The following is a 14,696-nucleotide window of genomic DNA, read 5'->3' as shown; positions in this document are numbered from 1 at the left end:
GCGGCTGCATTTTCGATGGAGGCGAAAATGTTTGAGGCCCGTGTACTTAGATTTAGGTGCACGTTAAAGAACCCCAGGTGGTCGAAATTCCCGGAGCCCTCCACTACGGCGTCTCTCATAATCATATCGTGGTTTTGGGACGTTAAACCCCAGATATTATTATTACCGTTCTTTGCAGACGCTCGTGGCTCCCCCGGACGGCCGGACGACATGTGCCTGAGCACGTACGGCAAGACGACAAAGGGCGACGGCATGTACGAGTCGCAGCGTGAGTCACTCTACTACCCGTCGCCGTACGCTACGAGCCACATGGCGTACTACGCGGGTGGTCGCTCTGCCCAAGAGGAGGGCACGCTGCGCAGGGCCTCTCGCGGGGCCAAGGAGCACACCTACGACGTGCCGCACCGGCTCAAGGTAAGACACCTTACAGAAGAAGGCGAGAACGAAACGACAGACACGCCGCTCAAACGAAAGACGATAAGTCACTTCGCAAGACGCGCTCGGAGCATCTCGTCAACGGGAACGCGTGGCGGCCTGCAGGGAAACGACGGGGCGTGCATTGCCGAGAAAGTGTGGCGCCTGCTGTTGCCACGTCGACAGTATTTAGCGACGTCGGCTAATTTTGTTTCGTATATCTCGAGAGGCATGACCGGGAAAAGACTAATGCACGCGCGCTTTACGAGTAGGAAAACTCTCCTAACAGGACACTATAGCTGTCGCCATCGGTACGCGTATATTGGCAGCTTTGTGCAACCCGCGCAATATTACCATCAAGGCTGGCGTTTCAGGGCAAGCCGCCGCCGTCGACAGCTTTTCCTGCCCCGGCGCAAGCGCCTCGTGAACGAACAGGCAGTGTAGTTGCGTTCGTACAGCAACGCGCGCTGTCGGCCTATTTGGCGCATGTTGATGAGCAAGCTTCTAGCGATGACAGCGAAGGAAGGCACCGTCTAAGGCGTCACAGAAATGTAGGCGCCTAACGCGTGAAACTATTAGCAAAGTGCATTCTTTTTATAAGTTCTTGATATTACCTGGTACCTTTTCTGGTTTAGCTTTACGCATCTTCGAAGGCGTGACTCTTTGCATCGTTGTTAGCGCAACTTTCGCATTTGCTGTGAAATAACTTTCATTTAAGTAGTACATGTACGTACCTTTACACAATGTTTCCTTTCAACAAGACTGAATCACTCGTTTTTTCCATTCATTGGGTCATTGTTTCATTCGTAAAGCATGTACACCATATCTCATTGCAACTCGCTCTTGCTTTCTAAGTTTATACTTCACTTAGCAAGCTTTAAGGTAGCTTAATAATGTGTAAAACATTCTGAAAGGCGGTCGCGCAGCATTCACTGAAGCGGCCATGTCTCGGTTTGCTTTTTCCTTCTCACGTCGTCATTGCAAATGCGTAAACGGGCGTCTGCCTTCACAATACGCTCTACAACTTTTAGATTGAGGATATTGCACACAACTGATAATTAGAATGCCACGATCCGTTACGACGATGGGGGATTTGCGCATGCGCGAGCCCGCCTTCCTCTGCGGCCGCTACGGGGTCCACCCAAGCCGACTAAGCCGACTATGCATGCACGCCCTCCACCCGATGGGGCGGCCGAGGTAACCACGCTCGAGAAGCCTGCAGCATCGCGAAAGTCGGCAGCAATTTGTCTCAAGCGAAAATTAATCAATAGAATAGGGTGATGCCAGAAGTGCACCTTTTCTGAGAAGCGACACCCAGTACTAAATCACAGGTACGTATGCGAAGAAACAGCGACTTGGAATGGAGCAACATACGGCAAACGCCGCTAACAAATAGTGCTCGTTGTTGTCGTTTTCCCATGTATTGTTTGTCCCATTAAAAAGCGCTGTTTCTTCGCATAAGTATGCACAACCGGCCCAAGCTTGCGCACAGCTGATCAAAAGGCGCAATCTAGAACATTCGGTTGCGTAGCTGGGAAGCGACGTGGCCTTGCGCGGTCGCTTGTACAAGGCGTGCCGTGGCATTACACTAGGTAGGCCTACTTTTCTTATTTCTGTCGATACTGTTGATGTAACGGCGACAAATATTGTCCAGACTCTAAAGTACTGACAAAAATAAGCACTTGATGACCAGCGGCGTTTTCGTCACAAACGCCGTCGTCTACACTGCAAGAGCCCCGCTCCCATTGATCTTCGCGCATGTCAACAAAAGTCGGCGAGCCGCGGGCGGTGCACCGTTTCGAAAACTTCTCTCTATGCCCATATTGGTCGCGTGCAGCAGTGCGGAGTTTTGCAGCAATATTTGTCTTGTCGTTTGTCAACAAATGTAACGTCATCATGACGTCACTTAACGTGGCGTCATATGACATCGTCGCTTGGTGAAAGGTGAGCATATCACGGAGGCAGTGCTAAAGCAGGTTAGGGGCAGAATGCTTGCAGTGCCTCCGATCTGGACGCAGTGCAAAACTGCCTTAGGTGCAGAAAACTTTCGGAACTGGGTGGTAATAATAATAATAATAATAATAATAATAATAATAATAATAATAGTAATAATAATAATAATAATAATAATAATAATAATAATAATAATAATAATAATAATAATAATAATAATAATAATAATTGTCGGGGTTTTACGTCCCGAAATCACGATATGATAGCCGCTACAGTGGGGCGCTCCGAAAATTATGATGGTGGCGGAGTAGGATCAATACACCGAATGAGAAGGAAAAAGATGGTTTGCACCTTCGAGTCGTCTTGGGCGAATGCATAAGGAACCCTGTGAGGTTTTTTTTTTCTTTTTTTAAGGATTTCGTGCCGACGACGGCATTTCGTTCAAGGCCACAGTTTCACCGCAAGGGCGGAGCAATGAATGCGATAGCGACAAATTGTATTGTTACACGAAGTGAGGTTGGCAGCTAACTGTTTTGTATCCGATCTTGCGTAACTACAAAGCGCTGATGTAAGAGAATACGGCCGCTCCAGGGAGAGATGCTCTCCGTATAGTCACCTCGCGTTGAAAGCGCAGCACGTAGAAGGGTATACGAGCCGTCCGCTGTGATGACTGTCGAGATAGCGCGCGCGCCAGCGATTGCGACCGCGCCCTTAGATTCAAAGTTCAAAGTGGCTGCTCGCGCGACGACCCCCCCGCCCCCAGCTCGCGTCTTTTCATGGTCATTAAAGACGTGCTGGGCGTTTCCTGTCTGCTTCTACCGCAGGCCTCCCGAGCGGGGTGATGTTATCGCATGCACCCTCCGAGCGACAGAAATGGGCCGGCTCGTTTGATTTCTTCGGCCGTGTTCGTCGCCCCGCTCGCGCGCTTGTATCCGCGGTAGAACATACAATTCGCGGGGGGATCATATCAATTTGGACTTCATACCGGAAGGACATGACGACGACGGCAAAAACCCGTCGAGACTGTCCATATAATTGCTGTCGCAATAAAAGGGGGAGGGTTAGCGTCTGTCCTCTTAAACTTTGACGTAGGGGACCACAATGGAACACAGGCTTTCGCTTACAAGGGCAGCTGCTCATCACGGCAGTGGACCCGCCACGGTGGTCTAGTGGTTATGGCGCTCGACTGCTGACCCGAAGGTCAGCAGTCGAGCGCCATAACCACTATGGCGGCCGCATTGCTGACGGCGCCATAACCACGGCTGCGGCGGCCGCATTGCTGACCCGAAGGTCGACTGCTGACCAGCAGTCGACCTTCGGGTCAGCAATGCGGCCGCCGCAGCCGAGATCGAATCCCGGCCGCGGAGGCCGCATTTTCGATGGAGGCGAAAATGGTAGAGGCCCGTGCACGTAGATTTAGGTGCACCTTGAAGAACCCCAGGTGGTCAAAACTTCCGAAGCCCTCCACTACGGCGTCTCTCATTATCATATCGTGGTTTTGGAACGTTAAACCCCAACAATTATTATTATTACATCACGGCACCGAATCAGGATATTTTACAGCGTAAGCTATTATGAGCTCACAACAACTGCCGATTTTGGTGGCGTAGTTGTCCGCCGCCACTGCCAGCGCCGGTGTCCATTGCAGCTATCGCGCACAATGAGAAAAAAAAGAAAAAGACAGGGTTCGAGCGGGAATGGCATCCAGGCACTCTGCGTGGCAGTCGAGTATTCTACCACAGAGCCATGCCGGTGCCTGAAACTTCTTTGCGAAAAAGACGCTAAACAGGCGTCGTGTCGGGCTTGGAGTCACGTAATATTGCGTAGCAAAAGAGAAAAATCACACCAGGGCGTCACACAATGTGAATTGCGTAAAGAGTGGGCGGCTGAAAGCTCCCCACCCATTACAAAGGGCTCAGCTATGATTCTTAATAGTAGTCAACAACAGCATCATCAATTATTAAGCGTAGCGCAAAACAACACGGACAAAGTAAAGTGGTCATACACTTTGTTCGTGTTGTTTTGCGCTATGCTTAATAATGGAATATTACTAACTCGCCCAGCAAAACGTCCTTCTGAAGCATCATCAAAGTGTGCAGCTATGTTGGCGCGCGTATTGCCTTAAAGACGCGTAATGGGCACTTCGCTAAATGATGAATCATGGCGTAATGGGTGCTTCCCTAATTCTCATCATGCTGATGATTATGTCGCAGTGGGTGTTTCGCAACTGCACTTGCAGTAGTCACCCTAGGAGAGTTTATAGCGGTCTCTATGAAGTCCGCTTCTCCAGCTTACGCTGTGACTTCACAATAATAATTTCTTTATTTCCGTCAGCGATGGAGGAGACTGCCAAAGTCGCTTGAGGCACAAGCAACTTGACAGAGGCCCGCAGCCACCTCTACAATGCAGGCAGCGATAGCACTCGTATCCCGAAAAAAAGACAAAAAAAAACATGCAGAACGCACATCTGAATACAAAATGTACAAAAAATTAATAACTTTCATACAAAAAACAATCACACTAGGCTCGCGTGTTCCGCGTGGGCCTGGTGTTTTTTGTTCTTTGTTTTTAATTATTCTCTATTGTTCATTTCCAGATTCCTCGCTAATGCCTTTCCGCCGATGCGCCAAAGAAAGTGTTCGGCTCTCTGGTTTCAGAAACCTGTCACCGAAACTCATTGCTCTGTTGAGTGCTCATTTCGCCGATTCGGCTGTATCTCGCCCTTGCGTCATTAAATGTCGTACATTGTCATCAAAGGTGCCATCTCCCAAACAAGCTAAAACGTGTTGTATAACTTTCAGGAAAGCGCTGCTATTAATCCTGAACGAAACATGTTCGCTTAATATAATTTTGCAAATGACGAAAACATTGAAGGTTGATTCGTGGTTGTTGAGACGGTATATTTAATCGTACATTTTGCCTCTCGTTTCAGCAAAACGGTACGGACGCTTCGAATGAGCAATATGCTCAGCTGTGGACCAGCTCAAGACACCCCTCGCTTACCGGAGGCACAGAGGAGGACTTTGATGGTATGTGGACGATTTCTCGTTTCGCTCCTCTAAAATAAAGCACTTCTAAATCGGAAGCCTGACCATTGTTCACCGTGCACCTTTGCGATAATTTCCATCTCCGGTACGCTATAGCGAAGGCACATGAAATTTTTGGCATGAGAATAGGAACTATATGGTAGCGTAGCACGTGTTACTGTACTAATTCTCGACTGCAGTTTTAAAACCTTAAACCTACACGTCATGCTCAAAAGGAAATAAGACTATCACGACAACGATGATGGTGGTGGTGGTGGATAGGGGGTACAGCTACTACCTGACAACCTATAGGATCTAATCTTTAGCAAGAGTCCCGTTTTGTAAAAAGCGCACGCAGTAAACGTCAGGCACGGCAATCCGAAGTTAAATCCATGCAGGATCGAACCCACCCGCCTCCACATCCCTAACAACAGGCACTTTTGAATGTCTCCTTGCAAGTCAATTCACACGCGGCGTGCATTCAGGCGAGCTACTCTCAGCATCTGCTGTTCATTATTTGTGCTTCTTGTTCGCTTCAAATTGGCCGGCATGGTTTCGGCAGCAAAAAAGCGTCGCACATCGCGTGACAGCTTATTAGAAAGGACAATGCAGTACTCTACATGCATGCCTTTCATTTGCGATTGCAATAAAGGCATCGCAGTAGAAGCCCGGCATGTTATAAAACGCGAAAAAAGCCTATTCAACGTTTCTCCATCTGACCCTGAGCCCCTGAACTTACGCTGGAGCATTTAATATCGCCGCTGCTTTCACACACTCGACGCTAGATGCTGCAAGTGACAAGTGCGCGAGGCCCGGACAGTAAACAAAACAGAGCAAAAGCATCTCGCGCGCAATCAAGCTGACAGACGAAACTCCCGGGCCAGACCCCTTCAATCTGTCTAAGTTGCGAAATATTCGACGTTTGCTTCTGGCATGCAACGGAGCGCGCATTTTTTGTACGGCCTGCGCCGACGGCACCCTCAGGCTCAAAGGTCATTTCTCAAGAACTGTGCCCTGCATTCGTGAAGTAATGGGGATATAAAAAAGCTCTTGAACGCTTCTGCCACGCGAACCTTTGCAAACAAAAGTGCAATGAAACTTCCGTTGTGAGCTCTCGCGTTTGTAAACGCGCTTTGCCTTGCGCTCCTTGTTCATACTTTTTCCTGAAGCATGGCACAACAACGCTTTTGCGACACGTAACTCCTTATGTTTGTGACCCAATTCGGCGCATCAGAAATTGACAGTTAAAACTAGATTGCGAATGCTTAACGCTGCGAAAACTGCGTGGTGTGTTGTTTGATATGCGGGCTATTCAGGAATGTTTAAATTTAAGCGCAGTGACCTCCGTTTTGACTCTTTCACGCCGTCGCTTTTCCCTGTGCAGTGTGTTATACAGTTTTTTCTTTTCTTTTGTAATGAGATTTAACTGATTTTGAGCGACAAGCCTAGTAACGTATAGCGTCCAGCATTAATATACCCAAGCGCCTGTTGCTGCGCCCAGGTCCGCCTTCTTGTTTATTTCTATCGAAAAAAAAAATCAAACGGCAGCAACGATGGTTGAGCTCTCATCGTCATTACAACGTTTTCTTCTTTTGCACTATTTCTGTCTACGGCGCGTTTGAGAACATAAATGTTATGCGTTTTCTTATTCTTTCTGGTTAGAGATTTGTTCGTTGTATGTTTATTGCCGAGTGATGATATTAAAGAGTCACTGAAAAGGAAAACTATCTTTCTCTTATTAGTAAATTGCCCTTTAAAAATATTAAAATCGCCACTCTTGCCGCGCGAAGACGCGTGGTAAGCGAGGAAACGCTCAAGGAAGTGCAGGTGGCGACGCCACCTTGAAATTCCCGCACCAATCGCCGTGACGCAATAGATCTGACGGCTTCTGCTATGGGATTGCGTATTTCTTAATCGGCAAAAATGAAATACTACGTTGTCCTTGAGGGGGCCAAAGACCTAGACGGAGACTAAAGTGAAACATTAAATCAGTTTAGACAAATAAGTTATTCTTTCAGAACTCTACTGTCATTAATTTCGCTATCATAGGTTAATTACGAGAAGAGAAAATGAAAGTCAAAGTTTATTTTCAATATCGCGCCGAAACTCAAGCCGTGAACGTCATCATGGCGTCACGAATTTGTCTTTTTGCGTATTTTGGCCATATTGGTTCAATGAAATATTCTGAAACTTGATATGCCAAGACTTTGGGCTCCTTAAAACACAATGTAAAAAGTTTTGGCGATAAACGATTACGTAAACACTAGCAGGCAGTCAAAATCTATGACGTCACGGCGAGCTGGTGCGCGAACTTCAAGGCGGCGTCGCCCCCTGTATTTTATTTTTTGTGCTTTTTCTCGCTCACCAAACGTCTTCTCGCGGAAAGAGTTGTGCTTTCGGTGTTGTGAAATTCTGATTCACTAATACGAGAAAAATCGTTTTTCTCTTTAGTGACTCTTTAACATACCAAGTTGTAGGAAATTTCGCCGAGTTAATGCGGCCAAAATGCGAAAACACTCGTGACGTCGCGCTGACACACATGTGCGGAAATTTCGGCGCGAAATTTAAAAATGATACTGTCACCTTCATTTTCTCTTCCATTAATAAACCTGTGATGGTTAAATTAACAACGGTAGAGTTTTCAAAGTACAATTTACCAGTCTAAACTGATTAATTGTTTCACTTCAGTGCCCCTTTAAGAACGAGGTTTCGATGTGCTACGTGGAACTTTATAGGAAATCCTCGGTTGAGCTTTACAAGAGCATCTCATAATCAAGGAAATTCATCATCATCAGCCTGACTACGCCCACTGCAGGGCATAGGCCTCTGCAATGCTTCCCCAGTCAATCCGGTCCTGTGTTCGCTGCAACCGCCTGATCCCCGCAAACTTCTTAATCTCATCTGCCCATTTAGATTTCTGCCTCATTCTCGCGTGCTCGCCTTCTCTTAGAATCTAGCCTGTTGTTCTTAGCGACCGGCGGTTATCTTGCATACGCGCTACATGCCCTGCCCATGCCCATTTCTTTGTCTTTTTTTCGACTAAGATGTCCTTAACACGCGTTTCTTCCATGACCCACTCTGCTTTCTTCTTGTCCCTTAGAGTTACACCTATCTATTTCCTTTCCATTGCTCGTTGCGTAGTCCTCAATTTAAGTTGAACCCTCTTTCTAAGCCTCCAGGTTTCTGCCCCGTAGGTAAGTACACCCTAGGAAATAAAAAGTGTGTTACTAATTTCGGAGAATTCTGACCGGCCACGTATATGTCTCTTTAAAGAGTCATGTTGACTTTTTTTGGGTCCCGCGATTCTACGACGAGATTATGATCTCCAGAGAGTTCACGTGTCTCTTTAAAGACAGTCATATACTCACAAAAAAGAGCCAAATGACTTTGTCCTTCTTGGAGTGTACTGGTAAGATGCAGCTGTTATATGCCTTTGTCTTGAAGGATGCTGGTAAACTGTCATTCATGATCTGAGAGTACCGGCCACTCCATTCTTATTCTAATTACCTCAGTCTCAAGGTTCAGATCTGCGGTCACTACCTGCCCTGAGCAGACGTAGTCCTTTGTCACTTCCAGTGCCTCGCCACCTATCTTTAGAGCATGTTCAAATCTCTCCATATTTTACGTTCTTATGTCGGCTACCTTACGCTTGTGGATTAACTTCGGAAGCTATGCGAGTTCTCTTCTGAACTCTGCACACCCTTTGGTGTATGTTCACACGTGTACTCTTATGTGTGCGCGTGTGTATACGCATACAAGACGTAAACATTTCGGGGGGGGGGGGGGGGTTGACTTTCCAAACACCACCCACCTGGCTACGCCGCTGGTCAACGCACTACTTTCTCTTCGTTTGTGTGCATCTCCAAAATCATGACTCTGATTCCACGTGCCGGCTTTCTTCTGCCCAGATGCCACATCTCCGGTGCAGTACAGGGAGGAGACGTACACGAGGTAAGCCTGCTGACCAGTGCCCCCCCTAAATTTCACATTGAGGTAACGCGTGTGGGCATGAGTGTGCAGAGCCGTCCATGCAGTATGGATGGATGACACCAGAGGCTGCCAGTAAAGCCCCGTTTTCCCTCTGTCACTTCTTCTATTCCAGTGGCAAGCTCTCCTCGCGGTTTAAAGAAGGCACTTGCCGAAAAGTCCCTTACGATGACTTAGGCGAACCAGAGGAGTTGTCTGAGACTGAGTGTGACAGAGACCACAATCTGTACCAGTATAATGGTATGACGCCCTTACGTTTGAATAGCCTTTTTTGTCATCTTATTCATAATGCATGCGTCAGTGCGACCATGATTTGCCGCTTGCAACAATTTGTCCAGGAGTAAGCCCATCCGCTGTGTCGGCGGCAACTGGTAGGAACCAGCAGTGGCTTAACATCATAAGTGGCACAAAGCTTAATGCACTTTTGGTGTTGTGGACATTTTGTCGGAACCCGACAGAAGTTATTGCAACAATTTTTGAGTGAGCTCCTGGCTTACTTCCTCTGAGTTCCGCCAAGCCAAATACAATTAGCGCTTGAAAACTGTTGGCACACCAACGATAAGCATGTCGTACTGAGTGTTATAGTTCTGCTGTTCAGCTCGAACAGTTTAACGGAAATAGCAAGAGCAATAGTGGCGCACAACACTAGAAACGGATTTTAGGAAGCATACATTAATAGCGAAGATTATCTTGCTTATCCCCAAGTGGCGCCTTTCAGTCTACATCGATCATTCAAAATTAATTCTTTGTGAGGAAGTATTCTATTTCAACTACGCAAGCTATATCAGTGTAGCACTATTATTTCACTAGGCGAGCAGAGATGGTAGCCGGAAGCCTTTGATTAACGAAATGTATTTCCAGATTTTTTAAATGCGGACATTATCTGCCATATTTAGGTTAAAAAGTCGAAAACGACTGTCATCCAAGGCAAGGTTCATATGCGGAATTCGCCTGTCGAGAACATGCTTCCATATGTCACAGATATTTTTAGAACCACACAAAGCTGAGATTGCTTTCACGGATTTATGACAGAAAAAGATTACGCGTTTGTGTTGTCGGTTTACGTTCACTTGTGTCCGTATCTGCACGCCAAACATTTTCTGCGATATATAGATGCGACATCCAAGTTGGCCTTAGCTCAGTAATGATGCAGTCGAAGGCTTCACCTCAAAGGCCGCCTCATCGATTAGACTGGTGCGTGGGTGAGCTCAAAATCTTCTCTCGCCGACTCCGTGCACTGGAACGAAGGCTCGGGTTAGCCAATCAGTAACGAGATCCGCCTACATGTTACAAAGAATAGCTTGCCCATTATACGCCTATAATTATTCTATAAGGCTTCCGTTCAGCAGCGTCGCGCGCACGGCGGTCAGATATGGTCTGTGGAGGAACTCTTGCTGGTTTTCTTCTCTGGTTCATGATCCCACTCGTAACCTGCACTGCGTGAAGTAGGTAAAATGTAGTACAGATGAGAGAAGAAACACGTTTTGTTACTGTGACGTCAACAAGGAACGAACCATTGTTTTATATGAACCAATGAAAGGGCACCTTATCACAAGCCACTATCGGGCCATGCGCGTCGTTATAATTCATCATAGACCCTGCTACTCCCTGTAGAAGCACGTAGCCTGCTGTTTGGGGAAATAAACAGCAGAAACCGCGTTACTTGAAGCCCGATATTCCGGAGCACTTACTCGTTAGAAATCTACAAAGTGGATTTCCCCCAGAGAACGGTCTCAGTAAATTTCTTAGTACAGACGTTATCTTAATATTCCTAACCATGTTGTATATCTCAATATGATTTCGTTAGGTGAGTTGATCAGCATTGTGTCGTTATACCAAACAATCCAGAAGCTGCACTGCTGTAGCTTGCGTATCTTGAATGGCGTTTATTTCACAACTTTAACCGCCATTTCATAACGTTTTCTATACAGAAATAAATACATTACTTTCTTAAATCGGAAGCGTGCGACTCTGACCGACCGTTAACAATTAGGTTATTTACGCAGTCGCGATGTATAGTCTTGTGAACATCCGCATTTTCAAAGTTGCCTGTAACAGGCCCTCTCGTTGTCACATACAAAGCTACAGGGCCACTACAAATTCGCAGCTGCGTTCGAGCGGCGTACGCCAGGCAATCTCGGAAACCATGTAACGGGGCTCTTCTTTTGAGACATACGTGACGTTTCAGCTACAGTGCGCTTTCGCCGCGCGCTTACTTTCATATACGCCTTTCTCTTTCTGTTTTCCAGTGAAAAGTTTTGCACGCCAGAGCTCGAATATCGACGGAGTGTATCAGTGGCCCCTACAAGGGTAATTTACGGACGAGCCTGCATTTGGTAAGACAGCCGTCAACTCTTCAACTACGGCAGTGTTCTCACTATACAGGCCACTATGCCCTGCATGCAAATCGTTTTATTTTTGCCTGATGATGCGCTATATACGGCAATATACACCACTGTAGACAACAACATGTCGCACAACGCAATGAGTAAGCTACTACGTAAAGGATCGCTACCAGAAGCGCGTGATTTTTTTTTCCTGGTTAAACCAGCTCGTAGTCGATCCAGTAGACTCTAAATGTGGTAACCGATAAATCTTATTTTGAGCATCTATATAGTAAGGGTTACATTAGCTTTGAGCGCATACGTTCTAAACTTGTTAACCAATACTATCGGTTCATAAAATCAGATTAATCAGTTACCACGTTTGGAGTGTCTGCTGACCGCTCTATGGCCGCCAGCTTTGGTATAATAGGCAGGAAAGTAGAAGCAATCTTGGCCGGTGTAAGGTGATTCTATTATGTTTTGTTTCAAATTCACACTCACCACTCCCTGATAGGTCAAAAGTTTTCGCGCTCCGTCTATATTGCCTGATAGTGATGCGGCGATCGGAGACAGCAATAACGCGCGACGTCAAAATGGCGAGTACGCTGAGATTATGCTAAATTATGTTTAACAAGTTTGAAAATGGGCGGCATACCAGAGAGTGCCCGCGTTCAGAAACGGAAGAAGAAATGGCGGCGAATCTTGTTCTGCAAGAAAAGAAACGACTCGAAAGCCGCTATACCACGCAAAATTATACTTAAATAACTACCTTATAGTAGCTCTTTTCAACTACCTTAAAGGGACTAACAACTAATTTTTTGCGGTGTCCGTTGTGTTGAGTGCAACGCAAGGGTTATCGATCATAGTGTCCAGTGATACCGTGGTAATGCTGAAAAAGCAGCTGCAATAATTTTTTATCACAATTCTTTATCCGCTTGATGATGGCGTAGATTGGAAGTATGATGGAAATAGTGATAGGTGAGTGTCATAGGCGGCATTGGCGAGAAGTGTTACGATTTGGCAATACTGTTATTCACTTTGTGCTAGCGCCCATTTACAGCAGTAGTCGGTGGCCTTTTGTACGTAGAAGAGAGACAAGACCTCGAGTAAGGTTGCCTCCTCCCTTCTTGTGCAAAGGGAGGCACTTGGTGGCACTAAAGAACAGCCGACGACGTCGAGTATTTCCAATGCCCCCATCGCACAGTCTTCTCGCAAGATGGCGCTACAGACTTTCTTTCTTTCTTTCTTTCTTTCTTTCTTTCTTTCTTTCTTTCTTTCTTTCTTTCTTTCTTTCTTTCTTTCTTCTTTGCGACTTCCTGTGGAAATTTAAGATTATAATTTCTACTTATATCATGAGTAGCATGGTCAATTCTATCGTTACAATTCATGTTTGTTTTTTTTTCATTTCCGTCAACATCTTATCATATGTTCTAGGCGTTTGTCAGTCCCTTCAACTACTTGGGGCCAGCTGTGTTCACATAAGCGTCTGACTTGACTGTTATTTAACACAGTTGGCTCCAAGGATTTAAAAGGAGAAGCGGACAAAAAAAAAAGAAAAATTACTCACTGCTTTAACCGACGTGAGCAAGCCACGCAGTCTGCCATGCTTTTGCTTCGTAGATATTTTTTTCTATTATTAATTTATTTCTAACATATAGAAAAACTGTACCTGACCGGTTCGATAGTTTGCTCTGTTCTTTGCCAGCGCCACCCGCGGGATTCTGCGTACCTAGAGCAGGAACACCGCGAATCGCTACTGTCAGAGTGGACGTTGTGCTTTCAGCATCTAAAAACAGTGGCAACCGCGGTTCAGCGGAATTTCAAATCGTGCGTGGTCGTCATAATCGCAAAAAGTTTCATTTGTAAGCGCTCTTTCTGTCAACACGTGAATTCGACTTAGACAATAACAGTACCGTAGAAGTGCTGAAAACCTAGAGGCGTTTTTTTTTTTTTGCGAAGTAGTTTTAGGGCAATGCGATCCGCATTCGGTGCACCGTAAGAGAGACAACACGGTTCTAAATTCGTTCCTTACTTATACACTTGAAAAGGTGTGCGTTTACTTTTTAGTACAATCGGCGTTTCCTAACTGAAAACTACCCCGAGGCCGTCCTGTTCAAGCAGGCGTGAAAGCTACCCATGCAGTATATGCAGCAAGCAAGGGTGGCATAGGAGTTTATATACTATTTTCATAATCACTGGTGCAGCCTGCCGATTTTTCTTCTGGATTGTAGGAGAGCATATCATTCAGAAAGATGGAAAAACCGGCAAGTTCATGTAGGTTCCCACGTCTGTGTTAAGTGGCGCTGTTTCTGTCAAAGTTAGAGCATTGTGGACTCACGTCAAGACCAAAACAGAAGCGCTTGTCCTGTTGTCTATCACGTGTTTGTCATTTTAACGCTAAAGTGAAGATGTCGTCAAGTATACACCAACCAGCCCAGCAAAAGTTCTTATTAACCAACACAGAAATTTAGCAATTACAGAATGCATTCTTGGCACGCAGTGTCATAAATGTAACTGTTTATCTTCCCTTTAATAATGCTATTTATTTTTGTCGCCTGCCCCAATCCAACCCGCTCTGTTGCTTGCAGACAGCTGACTCTGAACCTGGCGGCTGATGCATCCTCGGCGAAGAGCGTCTTGCTGCGATCCAATGCCCGTTAATTGCACTTCGACAGCACTGCGGCAACATATGTCTTGATCATTCGCTGACAGTGGGACTTCGCACGCTCCCGTCGCTGTGTGCTGTCTTCTGGGCAAAGCTGCAGGTTGCCAGAGGGAAGGACTAAAGACCAGCTCTTGCACGCAAGATCCTGAGCAGACTTTGTCGCACATCATGGAAGTCTCCGCACACCGCGTCGTCCGGCGCAACACAGATGATGCTCAGAAGATGAACTTATCTGGCCGTTATTGGTACTTGAGCGCATTCCTGATCTTGCAGACGTACGTACGAGCGTGCACGCGCACGTGGCGTCAGGAGAGAAGGAAACGCCGA

At 46.3% G+C, this 14,696-nt stretch overlaps 1 protein-coding gene across 1 annotated transcript in view; it reads left to right on the top strand.

Annotated features, from left to right (window-relative positions):
- Nucleotides 1-14,428, top strand: part of LOC119383277 (Down syndrome cell adhesion molecule-like protein Dscam2) — a 573,655-nt gene extending 559,227 nt beyond the window's left edge. Inside the window, exons 21-26 of the mRNA XM_049411927.1 lie at nucleotides 179-414; nucleotides 5,300-5,396; nucleotides 9,302-9,344; nucleotides 9,496-9,620; nucleotides 11,630-11,716; nucleotides 14,293-14,428. Of these exons, the coding sequence (XP_049267884.1) occupies nucleotides 179-414; nucleotides 5,300-5,396; nucleotides 9,302-9,344; nucleotides 9,496-9,620; nucleotides 11,630-11,694 (566 nt within the window). The 3' untranslated portion in view covers nucleotides 11,695-11,716; nucleotides 14,293-14,428. The remainder of the gene's footprint in view (nucleotides 1-178; nucleotides 415-5,299; nucleotides 5,397-9,301; nucleotides 9,345-9,495; nucleotides 9,621-11,629; nucleotides 11,717-14,292) is intronic.
- The last annotated feature ends 268 nt before the right edge of the window (nucleotides 14,429-14,696 follow it).

This window comes from Rhipicephalus sanguineus, chromosome 1, assembly GCF_013339695.2.
Source record: "Rhipicephalus sanguineus isolate Rsan-2018 chromosome 1, BIME_Rsan_1.4, whole genome shotgun sequence".
NCBI classification, from domain to species: Eukaryota; Metazoa; Arthropoda; class Arachnida; order Ixodida; family Ixodidae; genus Rhipicephalus; species Rhipicephalus sanguineus.
The sequence above is the reverse complement of the archived record's forward strand: the minus strand, read 5'-3'. Positions and strand labels throughout refer to the sequence as shown.